At 44.8% G+C, this 20,790-nt stretch overlaps 1 protein-coding gene across 5 annotated transcripts in view; it reads left to right on the forward strand.

Annotated features, from left to right (window-relative positions):
- Positions 1–20,790, forward strand: part of LOC138670188 (ras GTPase-activating protein 4-like) — a 324,283-nt gene that overhangs the window by 296,403 nt on the left and 7,090 nt on the right. For all 5 annotated transcript variants that reach the window (XM_069757300.1, XM_069757303.1, XM_069757302.1 and 2 more), the window contains 4 exons: positions 9,358–9,527; positions 10,132–10,269; positions 14,044–14,179; positions 18,443–18,563. In XM_069757300.1, coding sequence (XP_069613401.1) covers positions 9,358–9,527; positions 10,132–10,269; positions 14,044–14,179; positions 18,443–18,563 — 565 coding nt within the window. The remainder of the gene's footprint in view (positions 1–9,357; positions 9,528–10,131; positions 10,270–14,043; positions 14,180–18,442; positions 18,564–20,790) is intronic.

Raw genomic sequence — 20,790 nt, forward strand, 5'->3', positions numbered from 1 at the left:
AATTTTAGACCATGTTGAACATATTGGAGAAATTCCCTTCTCGCAGGTGGTTCCGCATTTATCCAATTTCGTGCTATTACTTTCCTGGCCATGTATAGTAGCCTAGCGATTGCAATCTTCCAAGTATTGTCAACTCCAATTTCTTCCACATATCCCAGCACGCATACTATCGGGTCTCTAAGAACTCTACACTTATACGCTACTTCAACCCGGCTCAAAACCACCACCCAAAAAGCAGCCAGCCTAGGAGACATCCACATCATGTGATATATTCCTGCATTCTCACTCGCACACCTCGGGCACTCAGAGTTGGCACGCAATCCCGCTTTGTATAGCACTTCCGGAGATTTATATACTCTATGCAGAATATATAGCTGCGAGAGTCTATATGGTTCACTCAAGGATAGTCGCGGAACCCACTCCATCACCGATTCCCAGGTTTCATTCTCCATCGGCCCCACGTCCCTCTCCCACTTAGCTCTCGCCTTTATAGGGAAATCTAGCAAAAACGTGTGCATAAGGTCCTTATACAGAGTGGAAATAACTCCCCTTGTAGTCCCGTCACCACACACATACTCCAACACTATATCATCTTGAACACTGATATCAACCTTTTTATTCTGAGCTCTAAAGGCATGTCTCATCTGCGCATACTGATATTCCCCTGTGGATCGCAGACCAAATTCTACCTGCAATTGGGAAAAGGACTTCAATGCCTACTGCTGGATTATCTGGTGAACAAAGCAAATTCCCTTATTCTGCCATTCCATCAGTCCCCCCAAGGCCTCAAATTCCTTTAAATTGTTGTTAGACCATATCGGTGTGAATCTAGTCAACCCTGTAACCCCGCGAATCTGCCTTAGTCTATTCCATAATTTGCGAATCAGGAACAGGGTTGGGTATACTCTCCCCAAAGCGCCCAAGGAGCCATCCTCCAAACACCTGACCACCGGTCGTCGGTCCGTCACCTCTTCCATTAGATGTTGTACTGCACTGGATGACGCCCCTCGCGCCCAGCCCTTCAAATGCTGGCTCTGGGCCGCAAGGAAGTATATTTCCGGGTTGGGCAAAGCCAATCCACCATCTTCCTTGGGTCGCTGAAGCGTCTCCAGGCTAATACGTGGATATTGTCTTCCCCATATCAAACTTCTAAAGAGGGCATTAATCTGCCTGAACTTCCCCCGAGGGACCCAAATTGGTGCGTTATGTAGAACATATAGAATTTTTGGCATCAGGACCATTTTAATAAGGTTTACCCTACCGACGACCGATAGATGTAGTTTATTCCAGGCATCTACCTTCGCCTTGAGTACCCCCATAACAGGAGTCAAATTCCTTTGCAGGAACTCCTCAATTGGCACCGAAATCCATATTCCAAGGTATTTAAATTGGGAAACCACCTTTAGCCTCTCATCCCCAACATCCTCACTCACATTCTCTCCAACGTCATCCACCCTAAAAAGAACCGACTTATCCCAATTAATTGTTAGTCCCGACACAGTACCAAATCTCTCAACAATTTCAATGGCCCCTCTTAGTGAATCGTCTGGATCCGCCAGGAACAGCAAAACATCATCCGCATATAACGCTATTTTTTCCTCTACTTTCCCATACCTAAACCCAGGGACCCTATCAGACTGCCGAATCTTAGCAGCAAGAGGTTCTACAGCCAACACGAACAGGAGGGGTGAGAGCGGGCATCCCTGCCTAGTGCCCCTAGCCAGCTCTATAGGTCGAGACAGCTCCCCGTTTACTCTAATTCTAGCCGACGGTAATGAATACAACAGCTGTATCCAGGCCACAAACTGCGGACCAAACCCCATACGTTCCAGCACCTGCCAGAGGTATCCCCATTCAACACTGTCAAACGCCTTATGCGCATCTAGCGATGCAATCACTCTTCGACCACAGTTATCAGACTCTACCTGCAGATTCACATATAGCCTCTGCAAATTGATCGCCGTTGATCTATCAGGCATAAAGCCAGATTGGTCAGAGTGCACCAGACTCGCAATAACACTAGAGAGGCGGAGAGCCAACACTTTGGCCAGAAGCTTGACATCAATAGTTAGTAAAGAAATTGGGCGGTAAGACTCCGGTTTCCCCAAGTCCTTATCCTCCTTTGGAATAACCACTATTATGGCCTCTCTCATAGAGGCTGGCAAGCACCCACAGGACCTCGCTTCCTCCAGTACCATTTTTAATCTAGGAATCAACACTTCTGCCAAACCTTTATAGATCTCAGCGGGTAGCCCATCAATCCCAGGCGCCTTCCCATTAGTCATAGACATCAATGCCCGACTCAATTCCTCCTCAGTGATAGGGGCCTCAAGGCTCTCCCTATCTGCCTCATTCAGTCTCGGCAGATCCAGACCCTCCAAGAAAGTCAATGTGTCCTCGACCGATTCACCAACCCGAGAGGAATACAAATCTGCATAGAAGTCCGCGAAGGCCCTCAAGATTTCAGGCGTTTCCGTTATTCTACCTCCACTTGCAGATTCCAAAGAGTGTATATATGAAGACCCTCTCTGAGCAGCAGCCACTACCGACAGCATATGTCCCACTGTTTCTCCCTCCTGATAAAACAATACCCTTTGGAAATCCCGTTTCCTCTCAGCTTTGCCTAACAGAATTTTTTCCAAATGATTTTTTGGAATGGTTGTAGATGACGAGGAAAAAGCTAACATATTAAACACCTTCTTCTCCACGGTATTCACGGTGGAAAATGAAATGCTAGGTGAAATCCCAAGAAACAATGAAAACCCTATATTACGGGTCACCAATCTAACCCAAGAAGAGGTGCGAAACCGGCTAAATAAGATTAAAATAGATAAATCTCCGGGTCCGGATGGCATACACCCACGAGTACTAAGAGAACTAAGTAATGTAATAGATAAACCATTATTTCTTATTTTTAGTGACTCTATAGCGACAGGGTCTGTTCCGCAGGACTGGCGCATAGCAAATGTGGTGCCAATATTCAAAAAGGGCTCTAAAAGTGAACCTGGAAATTATAGGCCAGTAAGTCTAACCTCTATTGTTGGTAAAATATTTGAAGGGTTTCTGAGGGATGTTATTCTGGATTATCTCAATGAGAATAACTGTGTAACTCCATATCAGCATGGGTTTATGAGAAATCGCTCCTGTCAAACCAATCTAATCAGTTTTTATGAAGAGGTAAGCTATAGACTGGACCACGGTGAGTCATTGGACGTGGTATATCTCGATTTTTCCAAAGCGTTTGATACCGTGCCACACAAGAGGTTGGTACACAAAATGAGAATGCTTGGTCTGGGGGAAAATGTGTGTAAATGGGTTAGTAACTGGCTTAGTGATAGAAAGCAGAGGGTGGTTATAAATGGTATAGTCTCTAACTGGGTCGCTGTGACCAGTGGGGTACCGCAGGGGTCAGTATTGGGACCTGTTCTCTTCAACATATTCATTAATGATCTGGTAGAAGGTTTACACAGTAAAATATCGATATTTGCAGATGATACAAAACTATGTAAAGCAGTTAATACAAGAGAAGATAGTATTCTGCTACAGATGGATCTGGATAAGTTGGAAACTTGGGCTGAAAGGTGGCAGATGAGGTTTAACAATGATAAATGTAAGGTTATACACATGGGAAGAGGGAATCAATATCACCATTACCCACTGAACGGGAAACCACTGGGTAAATCTGACAGGGAGAAGGACTTGGGGATCCTAGTTAATGATAAACTTACCTGGAGCAGCCAGTGCCAGGCAGCAGCTGCCAAGGCAAACAGGATCATGGGGTGCATTAAAAGAGGTCTGGATACACATGATGAGAGCATTATACTGCCTCTGTACAAATCCCTAGTTAGACCGCACATGGAGTACTGTGTCCAGTTTTGGGCACCGGTGCTCAGGAAGGATATAATGGAACTAGAGAGAGTACAAAGGAGGGCAACAAAATTAATAAAGGGGATGGGAGAACTACAATACCCAGATAGATTAGCGAAATTAGGATTATTTAGTCTAGAAAAAAGACGACTGAGGGGCGATCTAATAACCATGTATAAGTATATAAGGGGACAATACAAATATCTCGCTGAGGATCTGTTTATACCAAGGAAGGTGACGGGCACAAGGGGGCATTCTTTGCGTCTGGAGGAGAGAAGGTTTTTCCACCAACATAGAAGAGGATTCTTTACTGTTAGGGCAGTGAGAATCTGGAATTGCTTGCCTGAGGAGGTGGTGATGGCGAACTCAGTCGAGGGGTTCAAGAGAGGCCTGGATGTCTTCCTGGAGCAGAACAATATTGTATCATACAATTATTAGGTTCTGTAGAAGGACGTAGATCTGGGTATTTATTATGATGGAATATAGGCTGAACTGGATGGACAAATGTCTTTTTTCGGCCTTACTAACTATGTTACTATGTTACTATGATTTTGTGCGTTTTTCATCCTTCTCTCTGCCTCAGGGGTTCCCAGTGTGGCCATCCCGTCTTCTGCTTCCTTCAACTCCTCAATTGCCACTTTTTCTGCCTCCCTCGTCCTCCGCTTACACCTACTAATGTCCCTAAACAGTAGTCCCCTCAGATACGCCTTCATTGCATCCCAGATTGTAAGAGCATCAGTGCTTCCATCATTTAAGAGAAAGAATTCCGCCACCTCCCGTCCTATACTTTCCAACTCAATGCTCTGTAACCAATTGGGATGAATCTTCCATTCTCTCCCACTTGTCGAACGTGCCCCCTCCAATCTAACCTCTACTTCAATTGGACTATGGTCTGACAGGACCCTTTTGCAGATATCTCACCTCCCCAACCAACGTGTCCAAAATCCTGTTACCCAGAGCCATATCAATCCTAGAGAGCGTGGCATGCGCTGGTGAATAACATGAGTACCCTCTCTCTCCAATATGTCTGACCCTCCAAAGATCAATCATACCTATCTCCTGTATATAGGTGCCAAATGTTGTTATGTGTCCCTCCGACCTATTCTGAGTATTTTTATTTTTGTCCCAATATTCATCACAGATGTTGTTTAGATCCCCGATAATTATTAACGGTGTCGGTCCCCATCTTTCCACTCGCTCCATTACTTCTCTAATTTTCCTGCTAGAGTAGGGGGGCGGAATATACATCGCGGCAACACACAACATCACTCCATACAATATACACTGTATTAGTACGTACTGCCCATCCACATCCACATATACCTTCAACTCCTCATACTGAACTCCCGCTGGAACCAAGATTGAGACTCCTCTTGCATACGTGGAGAAGGTAGAATGATATCCCTTCTGGATCCACCGTCTATTCAGGACATCCACCTTTTCCCTTACCAAATGCGTCTCCAGCAAGCAAATCATTGAGGCCCGTTGGTCTCTTACATGTTGCAAACACGCGGCACGTCTGGATTTCTCCCCTAGGCCTCTCACATTCCAGCACAAAATCTTAAAACGGGTCCCCATCACTTGGCTCATCTTCACTCAAAGTATCATCTTTTTTGAGCATGAGCTGTCTAACTTCCCTCCCCCCCTCCCATCTCCCCCTCCCACCCTTCCCCCCCTCACATCTAACCATTCCACCTCTTTTCAAGAGTGGGGCATCATCGCCCATAGCGAACACTCCGTTTGGCATTACCTTCCCAACCCTCCTCCCACCACTGTACATAACAGGATTTCAGACATTTTGAAAAATAACGTGTCTCAAAGTATTTTAACGTAGAATTATTTACACACGCAAGAAACCTGCATACACTTAAAATATGCCGCTTACCCTTCCTCCCTCCTTCCCAGCAGCCATTACACTCTCCCTTTAACTTTAACTGAGTATAATCCAGCTCCCTTCTTCACCACCCATACCCCCTAGTTTGTCAATCACATGACTCTATGCCCACTGACAAATAGATAACCAAAATCAGACTCTTCCCACAGTTTCAGTCTCCTTTTCCTTTGAGCTTTTTAGCATTGATATCGATCCACTGGGTAGCTTCCTCCGGCTTCTGAAAAAAGTGAATTTTATCAAACGCCACCACCCTCAGTCTTGCTGGAAACATCATGGAGTACTGCACTCCCAGCTCCCTCGGCGTCTCTTTATACCCGTGAACATCATCCGTTGTCTCTGCACCAAAGTAGAATAGTCTGGGTAGATAGCAATCTTTTGGCCTTCAACTGTCAGATCCGTCATGTCTCTGGCCTTCCTCAGGGTAATGTTTCTGTCTCTATAATTTAGAATTTTGGCGAGCATGGTACGGGGATTCACTCCAGGGACAGGTGGTTTCGGTGGGACCCTATGCGCTCTCTCTACCGCGAACACTTTTGTTAGCGCCATATCTCCAAAAGTCTCTAACAGCCAGTTTTCAATATATTCCGTTGGATTCCTCCCTTCAGCTTTTTCAGGGATGCCCACTATGCGAATATTGTTTCTTCTGGACCTGTTCTCAAGGTCCTCATTTTTCGCCGCCAATTCAGCTATTGCTTGAGTGAACTTTTTCTCTGCTTTTTGCAGCTGCACTATATGGTCTTCTGCAGTGCTCACTCTCTCCTCTACCTCCCCCACACGTTTGTCAATCTTCTGCATGGCTGCGTTTATCTGGGCTGTGTCTCCCTTAACCTCCTGTATCTGTAAGGTCAGAGACTGTTTACATGAAGAAACCAGCGCAAAAACGTCTCTTAAGGTAGGCTCAGCTTCTGGCGCCAATTCCTCGGGTCCCCCTTCTGCCACCGCCATTTTACTCTCCTTTCTCCCCTTTTGTACCTCATGTTCTCCTGCTGGGCTCTCCTCCTCCTCCTCCTCTTCGGTATCAGCTCCGGCTCCCTCCTCTGCGGCCTCCGCTCTCGCAAACTGCTTATCCCAATATACTTATGATGTCTACAGTCCTGCTCCTTAAAAAGGGAGTCTGTCAGCCCAGAATGACTGAACATACCAAGTAAGTCGCCTGGTGCACCCTTGTCGTGGCCAAACATTTATGTGGAACTTCCCACCTACTTATATTCTTTCAATCTCCATCTCTTTATTTCACTGACAGAATTGGCTGGCTTCATAGAGTTAGAGGAGGGTAGAAATACAGGTGCTTCTCACAAAATTAGAGTACCATCAAAAAGTTAATTTATTTCAATTCTTCAATACAGAATCATTACAAACAGAGTGATCTATTTCAAGTGTTTATTTCTGTTAATGTTGATGATTATGGCTTACAGCCAATGAAAACCAAAAATCATTATCTCAGTAAATTAGAATACTTTATAGCACCAGCTTGAAAAATTATTTTAAAATCTGAAATGTTGGCCTACTAAAATGTATGTTCAGTAAATGCACTCAATACTTAGTCGGGGCTCCTTTTGCATCAATTACTGCAGCAATGCGCTGGGGAATGGAGGCGATCAGCCTGTGGCACTGCTGAGGTGTTATGGAAGCCCAGGTTGCTTTGATAACAGCCTTCAGCTCATCTGCATTGTTGAGTCTGGTGTCTCTCATCTTCCTCTTGACAATACCCCATAGATTCTCTATGGGGCTAAGGTCAGGCGAGTTTGCTGGCCAATCAAGCTCAGTGATACTCTTGTTTTTAATTCAGGTATTGGTACTTTTGGCAGTGTGGATAGGTTCCAAGGCCTGCTGGAGAATGAAATTTCCATCTCTAAAAAGCTTGTTGGCAGAGGGAAGCATGAAGTGCTCTAAAATTTGCTGGTAGATTGCTGCGCTGACTTTGGTATTGATAAATCACAGTGGATCTACACCAGCAGATGGCATGGCTCCTCAAACCATCACTGATTTTGGAAACTTCACACTTGACCTCAAGCAGCTTGGATTATGTGCCTCTCCACTCTTCCTCCAGACTCTGGGACCTTGATTTCCAAATGAAATGCAAAATTTACTTTCATCTGAAAACAACATCTTGGACCACTGAGCAACATCCAGTTCTTTTTTTCCTTGTCCCAGGTAAGATGCTTCTGGCATTGTCTATTGGTCATGAGTGGTTTGACACAAGGAATGCGACACTTGTACCTCATGTTCTGGATATGTCTGTATGTGGTGGCTCTTGAAGCAATGACTCCAGCAGCAGTCCACTCCTTGTGAATCTCCCCCAAATTTTTGAATGGTCAATTCTTAACAATCCCTTCAAGGTTGCAGTTATCCTGGTTGCTTGCTCACCTTTTTCTACCACACTTTTTCCTTCCACTCAACTTTCCAGTAATATGCTTGGATACTGCACTCTGTGAACAGCCAGCAACTTTAGCAATGACCTTTTGTGGCTTACCCTCCTTGTGGAGTGTGTCAATTACTGCCTTCTGAACATCTGTCAAGTCAGCACAAGTCAGCAGTCTTCCCCATGATTGTGGAGCCTACTGAAACAGACTAAAGGACCTTTTTAAACACCAATGAAGTCTTTGCAGGTGTTTTTGTATTGAAGAATTGAAATAAATTATCTTTTTGATGATATTCTTATTTTGTGAGAAGCACCTGTATAATACAGCCCCCCATAGTAAATAATGCAGCCCCCCTCATAGAATATAATGCAGCTCACCCCCCCTAGAATATAATGTAGCCCCCCACCCTCCCCCCCATAGAATATAATCCAGCCACACAGTCCAGTACTCACTAACTGATAGATTTAAAACAAAAAACACAATACTCACCTCTCCTCTTCATTCCCTGTGCTGCTCCAGGCTCTGCTCTGGTATCAGCAGCTGCATTGCCCGACACAGCGGGTACATGATGAAGTGACGTCATTGCGCACCCACAGTGTCAGAGCGAGGCAGAGGGGAATGATAGAAGAGGGAGCGTCATCTGACCCCCTCTCTTTCATCATTGCTTTCACCTGTATCGGCGTCTATGATGCCGATACAGTTGAATGCGGCTCACAGTTGGGGGGTCGGCGCTGGCACCGGGCAGGCCCCCCTGACTCATGGGCCTCATAGCAGCTACGTGGCATGCCACTATTAGCAGCATGCTACTGGCTGGGGCCTTGGGGGAGCGGGGACCCTAGGCATCTACCTAGCCTCCCTGCCGCTAACGCCAGCCCTGCCTATCCCAATAAGTAGTAGGTGTAATAATAATAATATTAGCAAATATCTCCATTTAGAAATGTAGTATAGTTCCTCTGATTCGCTATCTCGCTTACCCCATGTGTAGGGCATTTCAGTAGCTTAGGTATCCATGGTTATGCCTTCTCATATAGTGACAGTTAGTTAACTGTTAGTGTTCATAACCATGGACACCCAGGCTACTCCAAGCCCTGCACATGGGGTAAGCGACATAGCGGATCAGAAGAACTATGGTATATTTGTAATTGGAGGTATTTGCTAATATTATTATTACATATTGGAATAGGATCTTGGAGATAGGAATACCCATTTAAGCTCATATTGTTTCTATTTTAGAGCTTGATCTGCAGAAGGCACTAAATCTTCAGAGCCTGACGGTCAAAGAAGGTCAACTGATGGTCTACAAAACTAAATGTAAAGGATACCTGCTCTCATCTACTTTCAAAAAGCTCTTCCTCTCATTAACGGTTGACGCATTAAGTTTTGCAAAAACTCAATTTTCCAAGGTTAGAACATTTTGTGGATTTTATTCTGTTTTTCTTAATCCTAAATCAATGGTCCTATGTATGATGTTTATAAAATGACCCTACAGCAAATCTAGAATTAAAATGCCCAGTGTTAAAGAATCTATGCAAATTAGCTTTAATTTTGACCTCATCTTTTGAGATGCTTGGAACCAGATTCTAAATTGACATACTTTTTCCCATATATGCAATTTTTTAAGGAAGTTCATATATTAATGGTCATGGAACTTAGCAGATCACCACAGGTCCATCTCCAAAGACCCCAGCTGATTTTACCAGGGAAAGTCGCTATTGAACACTGATTTCTCTGCAGCAACCACTACATGGCAAATGTAGTACATGTAAATGGCCGTTTAGCTAATATTTGGAACAAATGCCTGCTAGGAGCTCTCCACTTTGGCTCATAGAGGGGGTCCTAAGCTGAAGTCCATGTGCTTAAATAGGGCATCAGTCAAGATGAGATTACCCATTCAAGTCATTGCTTTCACTCCTATAACTTCTTTGCAAGCCGTTCAGCAATCAAGGTAGTTTACCCTGTACTCAATGCAATGCTTAATTTATGCTATTTCTCTCTGTTTGGGTGCAGAAAAGTTCATTTATACCTCTATCAAGAGTCCGAGCCCTGGAGAAAGTGGAAGAGAAAAGCTTCGGAAATTCAAATGTAATGCAAATTATTTACACAGATGAGAATGGCGGCCTGGAAGCGTTATATTTGCAGTGTAAGGTACTGATAATATTATCAATATAGAACAATAAATTTTCATTCTGCCTAACTATTAATCATTGACAATGAGAGGGCTCAACAGAAGATTTATTATTTTTAAAGGCTTTATTTTCTATTTTTTAACGCAATGAAAGTATTAACAATAGCAACCATTAGAATCAATAAGAAACATCAATGTCTAATGAAGCCAGTTCAATGTGTGACTTTAGATCAATATAAATATACTGTACTTGCATAGAAAAAATCAACAACAACCAAAGAACCATATCAATACACTCAATACATACAACCTGGCGTAGTTTCACATCCCCCCTTGTCCTCACGGGTCCAGAGAGGCACAGGGAGTGAGAGAATGTGGCCCACGCAGTCACTGACGTGGCACCACACTCGCTCACAACCCTGGCAGGCTGAGAGGCCCCTTTCACTAGCACCAGTGAAACAGAGCGCTGCCTACCCGGTAGAACTGCCACCAGTTCCTCGATAGATATAAGCCCAGTCCGTTAACGGGATTATATCGGGCCGGAAACCAGCCCTGGTAGCATGAACAGATAAACCAACAAACGGATGTGTGGATTTGTGGATCAAGATAAAAACGCAGTTCAAGGTTAAATTATTTAAATGCAATCTGTCCCCCCTGGGATGTATATGACCTATTAATATGGGCATACAGATAATAGAAATGTTACACTAGCCTTACCTGTATGCCTCATATTAATAGTCTTGATGCTGAAAAATGTTATATTCTTCTTTATTTTAATGACTTCTTCCAGGCTCCAGGGCGTGTGGTGCCTGGAAGAAATCCCTGCCTTCTGTCTTCATTGTAATACTTACCCCCTGCCATCAGCATCAGTTATGGCCCCGGAATCCTGTGCCTGCACTCCCTCAGAAATACATACTTCATCCTCCCTTCTATGGACACTGCATTCAGGGATCTTCTTTGCAGGCGCCGGCGAGTCACTGTGACCTCCGGCGTGTGCGCCAATAATATGATCTCCCCACTTCCTCCCTGCACAGTCATTGCTTGGAACCATATGTACATGGCGATGACTATGCAGGGAGGAAGTGCGGAGAGCACCTTATCGGCGCGCATACCAGAGGTCACTGGAGCGGAAGTTGCCGGTGCCTGCACAGCAGATCCCTGTATGCAGTGCCCACAGAAGCGAGGATGAGGTATGTATTTCTTAGGGAGTGCAGGGAACAAATGCAGGATTCTGGGGTCGTAACTGACATGCATGGGAGGTGGTAGTATTATAATGAAGACGGGGCAGGGATTTCTTCCATGCACCGCACGCCCCAGAGCCTGGAACAAATCATTTACATAAAGACAGACTATAACATTTCTCAGCAACAAGACCGCTAATATCAGACATACAGGTACAGTAGGACTAGTATAACAATTCTATTACCTGTATACCCATATTAATAGGTCAGATACGTCCCAGGGGTGACAGATTCTCTTTAAAGGAAACCTGTCACCCCCTCAGGCGTTTGTAACTAAAAGAGCCACCTTGTACAGCACAAATGCTGCATTCTGACAAGGTGGCTCTTTTAGTTATGCTCCCTGCACACGTTGAAATAAACGTTTATAAAATGTGCCCCCTCATACCCTGAAATCGCCAGGGAGGCAGGTCTTTCCTTACTAAGCCAGATGCCTCCCAGCCGTCACTTCGGGCCTGTGTGCGCCAGGCGCCGCCTCCTCTTGCTTCATTATCGTCCCCGGTGCCTGCGTTGTAATTACGAAGGGCAGCGCAACTGCGCATGCCGAAAAAAACTTACAGCGCAGGTGCCGGGAACGATAATGAAGCAAGAGGAGGCGGCGCCCGGCGCACACAGGCTCGAAGTGACGGCTGGGAGGCATCTGGCTTAGTAAAGAAAGACCTGCCTCCCTGGCGATTTCAGGGTATGAGGGGGCGTATTTTATAAACGTTTATTTCAGCTTGTGCAGGGAGCATAACTAAAAGAGCCACCTTGTCAGAATGCAGCATATGTGCTGCACAAGATGGCTCTTTTAGTTACAAACGCCTGAGGGGGGTGACAGGTTCCCTATAATCAGTTTTTTGGGCACACTAGACAATACGCTATATACACAATGGTTATACATATACAATGGTCAGCTATGCAAATACAGATAGTGGTAGGACAAAAGATATAAGCAGAATATATACGTCAATTATCAGTAGCTGCCACATGGAACCCTGGTGGTTCCCTCTGTTCCTTGACTTCTCCTATGAAAGAATAGGGGCAGTACTTAAACCCCCTCCCCTTGCCTCTGTCAGCTAAAAATTCCCAAAACCTAAGAGGAGTCATAATTCCTTAATAGACGAACCTAGGGAGGCAGTTTTGGTGCCATCCAATCCAGCCCGTGCCCCTGCTTCGTTTTGAAGTTCTACAGACTTCATCAGGACAAGAAAGCTTTCTTGTCCTGGTAAAGAAGTCTCTAGTGCTTCAAAACATGTTTACTATATAAAGAAAACCTCATGTACTTTCTGTGTGGATTTGGATTTATTATCTGGGTTACCAGCAGCACTGATTATCCACAGATCCTCCTTATCTGTGATCAATAATTGTTTACAGATTGACAGTCATTTAATAGCCTATTTACTCATGCAGACTGGGCTTCAGATGTGCACTGAACACATAGGACAAGACAAACAATACGTAAAACCTCCTTATATTTCTTTTTAGACAATATAGGACAATTAAACAAAAAGGTATATCATTTAAAGGGACTCTGTCACCTGAATTTGGCGGGACTGGTTTTGGGTCATATGGGCGGAGTTTTCGGGTGTTTGATTCACCCTTTCCTTACCCGCTGGCTGCATGCTGGCTGCAATATTGGATTGAAGTTCATTCTCTGTCCTCCATAGTACACGCCTGTGCAAAGCAATCTTGCCTTGCGCAGGCGTGTACTATGGAGGACAGAGAATGAACTTCAATCCAATATTGCAGCCAGCATGCAGCCAGCGGGTAAGGAAAGGGTGAATCAAACACCCGAAAACTCCACCCATATGACCCAATACCAGTCCCGCCAAATTCAGGTGACAGAGTCCCTTTAAATAGGGAGATTAGATACTTTCTTTCTTGCAGTGTGTGTCTAGTGTACTTAGCCATCCACACACTGCGCCTCGACACGTTTCCACTCCACACTATAAACCTGGCATTTAATGGATGGATATCTACTATTTCAGTTCTCCGTGGGCCTCCTGAAGAACATTTTTCCTAGAGGGGAATTGAGGTCCAGTCAGATAAGAGAATCCACGTCTTCTCGCTCCCTTCTGGGTAGTCACGAGACTTCAAGCACTGTGTGGATGATGTAGAGACTTCATCCACTTCCACCCAGATAGAATAGGTGGTGTTTCAAGGGCCTTGGGTGGTGCAGATTGCAATCTGGATTCTCCAATCAGACCGGTCCACACAACTTACAAACAGCATAGGACCTGCATAAATCACTTTTTCAGAGGTATTCAGGAGCGCCTATTGTGATATAAAGGGTTGTAGAAACCCCAATTACATGATTTTAAAGGTGATGGGTAGGGGCCAAAACATGCAGCATTGTTAACTCATTCTTCATTGTTCACCCCCTTGGCATTTTTTCGTGTTTTACTATCTCACAACCTGCATTTTCACAGGTTTTTTTGAGGGTTTGCCTCAGTTCATGTATAGAACATGCCTACAGCTGTTAATATTTGTTTATTCCTTTTATTGACATTCTGGTTATCATGTAAGATTACGTGTTCACAAAAGCATTCCTTTAACCCCTTGCTTGTATTTCAGTGCGTTAATGAGCTAAATCAGTGGCTCTCTGCATTGAGAAAGATCTGTGTTAACAACAGTGATATGCTAGGCTCCTATCATCCTGGTGTCTACAAAGGAGAGAAGTGGAGCTGCTGCCACCAGAAGGACAAAGGAGGTATTGCATCATCCATAAATAATATTGTGTTTTTAGCGCGTGTAATAGAGTGCAGGGTTGAGTATGTCACCACGGAACAGACAGACCAACTGTTGGGGGCAATGTATTAACAGGAGTAAGATTCTCCTCGCAGGGAGTAAACAGGGGGCTAATAGAGATAAAGCAAACAGTAAACAGTTAAGCGGAATCGTAACGGTTAACGAATGTTCTTGTAACTTATCAATCCAGGGAGGTCCTGACTGGAGGGTCCTTATTCCAACGTGGGTACAGTCACCAGCAGTGCTTGAGATCCTGAAGTCTCTCCTCTGTCTCTTGGGAACTGGAGACTCCGGGGTTAAGTCTTTTCTTCCAGTGAAGCTGAAAGAAGGAAGTAACTCAGCCACTCTGCTGCCAGTCTCTGTATATCAGGCTGGCAGGCTTTCTGCAGTTGTAATGCTACACACACACTGAGCAGTTTACTTGTCACACTCAGGGGTTCTGGCTTGTCACTGCGGTCACCGGGGCTGCGCGCTCAGGTCACTGTCAGGAGATGCATCTTTTCAGATTACGAAGGCTGCCAAGTCCACACTCTCACATCCTGCCTTCACTATGGTGGGTATCTCAGCCTCAGTGCCCTCACGGGGAGCACTACCTTTTGGGGAGCACGGCGCTGCAGCCTGCCCTCTCTTTGGCGCGCTGTCCTCTCTCTACTCTCCAGCTCTTATCTGACCACACCCCTCTCTCTTTTCCCTCTCCTCCCAGCAGTCACCTGGTCCCCTCTGTCCAGGGCAGAAAGTCTTCCCCCCAACAACCCAGCTGTCTGAATAAGTGGTTCCAGGCAAGGAGCAGGGAAAGCAACCTCCTTACACGCGCATAAGAGTTTTTACACTTAGAGATGTTTTTAGTGTCTATATATACATCCTCATACTACCTTATATACAATTTTTATCTTGTGCTACCTCTCCTCAAACAATATAAATGGGAAAACTACCCCAAAACTGCTTCAAGTTGAGCAGCTGTCCATGGCAACCTATCAGAATTCACTTCTCATTTCTCAAAGGCCTTTTTGAAAATGAAACTATAAACCTGATTGACCGTCATGGGCACTTTTGTTTTAGTCAATTTTTTATATATATTGAAACTATTGCTGTCAGCAGTGAAGTTGGATCGCCTCCACGTCAGGGCAATGGGGTACTCGGACCTTTGGTTCTCGTCAGGGATGTCACGGTGGCCTGACCCGGTCCGCGGCCCTTTGAGGGGCGTCCAATAAAAGAGCGAAAGTTACTGTAATAGGATAATGTTCGTGACGCGACCTGTGGTATTCGGTCACGGTGACCGACGCTGCTTAAGGGTCCGCTGGGGTGATGTTATGGCAGCTAGATGGTATACCTTCCCACAGGTGAAGTGTATCCCCAGGGCTTCCCAGAGTGTAGATGGTGAATGGTGGATGCTGTAAGGTGCAGTGAATAACGAGGACACAAGGTTGCAGTCTCTTTATCTTTACTGAAGGCTTCAGCGTCCACAGTCCAGAGCTCCAGATCACAGGGCAGGCAGAGTCCGGCCGGTCTGAAGGCAATTCCAGAGTCCCCTTATCCAGGTGGAAATCAGTAGCCTTCCTCTAGCGCCTGAGTGTTGTAGTACCTCCCTGCTGAGCTTCTCGGTGAGGTCCTCACAACTGATATTGGTGTTCTAGATGTTCTATCTCTTTCTCTCTGTCCCCCAGATGGTATGGATAGGACAAACCCGTATGACTGATGGCCTGAGGCTTTTTACAGGGACCCTACGATGCCCCAGCCCCCACAAGTTCCCACCGTGCCTCCTGGGTATGGTGCCTCCTGGGTATGGGTCGGGCAACTAATATGGAACTAGCTGTTCTGCCAGTCTCTGAAGCAAGGCTTGGAGACGATTGCTCCCTCGGTGTTCTGGCTGCCGGCTTCTGCGCCTCAGAATGAGGCAGCCTTTTACAGGGCAGAACTCCATCTGGTTTTCTCTCCTTTCGCTATGACTTTGTTTCTCACTCTCAGCAACGCAATTCCCTTTGTGTTCTTTCTTAGGATGCTACTGCACGTGGGGCAGGTGCAGCTCCGTAACCTTCTGGCTAGGCCTCTGACAGGATCCAACCCATGTCAGGGACCACTCTGTCTGCAGCTGTTTGATGTTCCTCCTTTCCCCTGTCTGCCTGACAGGTGCTGCCTGGGTGAAGCCCAGTCAGCTTCTCTCTAACTTCCTATCCAAGCCACCAGTTTTACCCAACTGTGAGGAGTGCCCTAATAGATAGGAGCATAGCTCCCCCTGGTGGACTGGAGTGTGAAGTGTGTTGTGTGGTTTATGATACCTGGTAAGGTGATCTCCTTTATTGCCATCAGACGTAACATCACTCCCCCCTGGTGGAAGAATGACATTACTGCAATGACCAGGACCCTGGGGAGCTGCACTATCAACTAATCTAAATTAAATAACATATGACTTATATGGGATAATATGGTAACCACAAAAATACCAGAATATTCATGGGATGAGGGTTCATAGGGAGCCTTCTTCCGGAGATATGTATTGATCTATGCGTTTATGTGGAAATCCCATAAATGTCTATAATATGGTTATCCTATCCAAGGTGTTATGCAGAATTATACACTCATGACAGCTTTATTGTAAAACTATCGTGTCTGTAGTGTTGCAGCTCGGCTTCAGTCAGGTCAGTTCATCTGACCCATATAACCCATGGGCAGGTATGGAAATGTTTCTGGAAGAAATACGCCTTGTTTTTCTAATTCTGGCCAGCCCCTTCAAAGGAGTATTCCCCAAATCACAGCATGTTCTACTATTAATGCACATATGTATTTATTCATTTGTGCCAATCTCATTTTTAAAATGAACCTGGCACGATGTACTTGTAATCTGATCAGAGAACAGCATGGTATAAAGCTTGGTGTGAATGAATCATATGCAGGTTTATTGGAAAATATTCATTATAACTTGGTATTTGTAAGCATATGAGTCCAGTGGGCGGTTCTACTCAGTGATTGCCAGCTATCTCTGCAGGCACAGTCATACAGGGAAGACTGTCAATCACTGAATAGGGCCGACTCGCATGCTTACAAACAAAAGGGATTTAATGATTAAATTGCAAGGTTTACTGAAATTTTCCCCTAATCCGATCAGCTACTCCTGCTCTATGACATCCTGCCCGTAGATGAGATACCATTTTTAACATGACAGGTTCCCTTTAAATATGCCCTATTTTGCACATATTACCCCCCAAAATGCATCTTTAGGCTTTATTTATCCTCCAGAACTAATTTGATCCATCTTTTTGTTGGTCCACTGCTTTTGGTCAGTCATGCGCAGTGCAGTCTCAGCTGTCTTTCAGCATAGCTCTGCTGTGCATCTTCCACCAACATAATGTATTCTACTTTCAGAATACACTCTATTCCTCTGTACACTGTATCCTGTACACTACTCCACCATACCGATTTTATTTTTTGCCGTACTCAATATAGCTGCATGTGAGTTTTTACATTATTGATCTATTAGTTGGTTTGTAGCAGAGATCAACAGTTCTGCCTTCTGCTCTGCCTCCACAACACAGCTTGAGATGACCATTGCAGAGACCATGCTTTCATGATTATCTTCTGCGATATGCACCATCAGAGGGGCATTTGCAGTTTGTATCCGTGATCTGTCTGCAGTAGATAGTTTTGTAAGATAGCAGCCATGATTTTCTAATTCTGCATAACCCCTTTGAATGGGTAACCCCATCCTAAACTTTTACAGCACATTCACATTTCTGGACCAGGACATATCTCCAGGAGTAGGCTCCCTCTGAATATAACTTAGCTTGATGACGTGCGACATATCTGTGGTGGAGGTACAGCTGAGTGAACATAGCCTAGCAGAGCTGTGCTGGAAGTCAGCGCTTTTTTACATATTCCTCAGTCAGCTTCCAGCACAGCTCTGAGACATAAACCCAGAGAGGTGGGTCACACAGGAGAGGGACAGAAGGGTCTGCAACACTGAAGGGAAGCATTATGCTGCTGGGAAATGTTGTTTTAGCTGTATAAGAATTGGACTACCCATTTGAGGCTGGATGAACAGAGGGGCATATTAAGATAACAAAAAAGACAAAGGTACAAGGAACAATCTGTGTGCTCAATTTGGTCTCTATATTATCAATAAGTATGCATTTACTATGCTTTGTGAAATATAATGCGATTATGGGAATAACCCTTTAATTGTTAGACCGGACCAGGTACTGTTCATGTAAGCTGTCTGCTTTATTTTCAGTTGCTGGCTGTGACAAAACTCGACATGAAGTCACATTACAGGAATGGAACGATCTCTTAAATCCTGATCTAGAAGCACAGCTTATTTTCAGACATTTGATTGGCGTGAGAGAGTTAATGAGGTAAATTGTCTGTTTGCCATCCATATGCCAGTACGGGAATGTTTCAGTGTTATACATGGTCACAATAAGGTGAAGCTTATAACACACACACTAAGAAATATTTCTGATGGAATGTTGTTTTGTTGCACAACCATGCACGCTTTAAGCTACTTTCACACTAACGTCGTTTGGGATACGTCGCAATGCGTCATTTTGGGGAAAAAACGCATCCTGCAAAGTTGTCTGCAGTATGCGTTTTTTCCCCATAGACTAACATTAGCGATGCATTGCGGCGCATTGCCGTCGTGCGACGGTTGCGTCGTGTTGTGGCGGACCATCTGAACAAAAAACGTTGTTTGCAACGTTTTTTTGAGCGCCGTGTCTGCCATTTCCGACTGCGCATGCGCGGTCAGAACTCCGCCCCCACCTCCCCGCAACTCACAATGGGGCAGTGGATGCGTTGGAAAAATGTATCCGCTGCCCCCGTTGGGTGGCGCTTCCACAGTTTGCGTCGGTACATCGGCCCGACACACTGCGACGGGCCGAGTACGACGCTAGTGTGAAAGTAGCCTTAAAGGGGTTCTCTAGGACTGTAATAAAAAAAGGCCCCCATCACATAAATCAAACGGTAGCCCGTTGTGCTCATGTGTCAAGATGGGCTGCAGTGTGAAGAATACTGCTCCTGAAACCTCTGTCAAATGATAAGTGCTTTATCATAAGCACACATGCCTCCATGAGCCGAGAAGAGGTGAAGTGTGTGACACAATTAGAAATATACCTTCACCTCAGTTGACTAGACATGGAGGAGTGAGGCTGGGTAAAAAAATCCTTAGTGCTCAGTCAGCTGAAAAAAAATGTATTTCTTCTGTCACACACTTCTCAGCTAATGGACTTGTGTGTGCTTTCGATTCAGCTCCTGTCAATTGACACACAGGTCTCTGGAGCAGTGTTTCTTCAGACTGCAACCCATCTTAACATATCAGTAGGATGGGCTACGTTTGAATCATTCTTGGGGAATTCTTTTGAGACCACATTCACACATACAGTATTTGGTCAGTATTTTACCGCAGTATTTGTAGCCAAAACCAGGAGTGGGTGATAAATGCAGAAGTGGTGAAGTGTTTCTATTATACTTTTCCTCCGATCGTTCCACTCCAGATTTTGGCTTACAGATACTGAGGTAAAATACTGACCAAATACCGAACGTGTGAACGTGGCCTAACAATGAAAGTGATTTATCTGCATCCATTGACGGTACCTGTTGCGGTTCTATATAGTGGAGTACAGAGATTCGTCCTGACCAGACGTGGAATACTCAAAGAAAAAATAGTGGTTTCCAGCTCCATTAAAAACATTTTGTGTATTCAAAAAAATGTTAAAATGACAATTCCATGGAAGGAAAGGAGGTAATTAAAAATTTTATGAACAAGTGCAGCAATAAATGTTTTTATTGGAGCTGGAAACTGCTACTTTTGCTTCACTTGCATGTCAATGTGGTTTATGGTTGCATTGTACGGTATCCGCGCATCTGCATATAAATATTGCTTCAACATTTGGCTTCATACATACCCCCCTTCTTTCTGGACTATGGACTGTTAGGAACACCCGAACTTTGCACAGAAAGTGTGTCCTCACTGTCGCCATGTCATTTACTGACAGTTATGAGAAATATTTGGAATAACAGTATGTTGAATTTCTAACAGAACAAATCAAAAATTTCTTTACAAGACCTAAAGTGAAAGTCCTTGTTTGGTAGGATATTACACTCTGACTGTACGTAAACATGGAAAGAGGCCCTGCACTTACCCCAGGTGTGGGACCCTATCACTGCTCCCAAAGGTGAGGAGTAGAGTTGAGCGACTTTAACTTTTTTCAGATCGAGTCGGGTTTCGCGAAACCCGACTTTGTGTCAAAAGTCAGGTCGGGTGAAATCGGCCGATTATTTCGAAAAGTCGGGGGCCGACCGAAACACGAAACCCAATGCAAGTCAATGGGGAATCAAAGTCGGCAGTGAGTGGAGGACAGGAAAACACCTACAGTGCCCATTTTAATGCCAAAAACATCAATTCTTATTTCTTAAGCTTGTCAATCTTAATTTATTGTATAATAATAGTTAGGCATTGAAAACAGGGGGTCATTTGGTTAAAGTTGTGGGGGGTAGGGCTGGCTCAAGATTTTCGTGGGCCCAGGAAACGCGGAATACATCACGGCGGTGGAGCAGGGAGAGGCAAGTATTTCAACTTTGCAA

This window comes from Ranitomeya imitator, chromosome 3 (genome assembly GCF_032444005.1).
Source record: "Ranitomeya imitator isolate aRanImi1 chromosome 3, aRanImi1.pri, whole genome shotgun sequence".
NCBI lineage: Eukaryota > Metazoa > Chordata > Amphibia > Anura > Dendrobatidae > Ranitomeya > Ranitomeya imitator.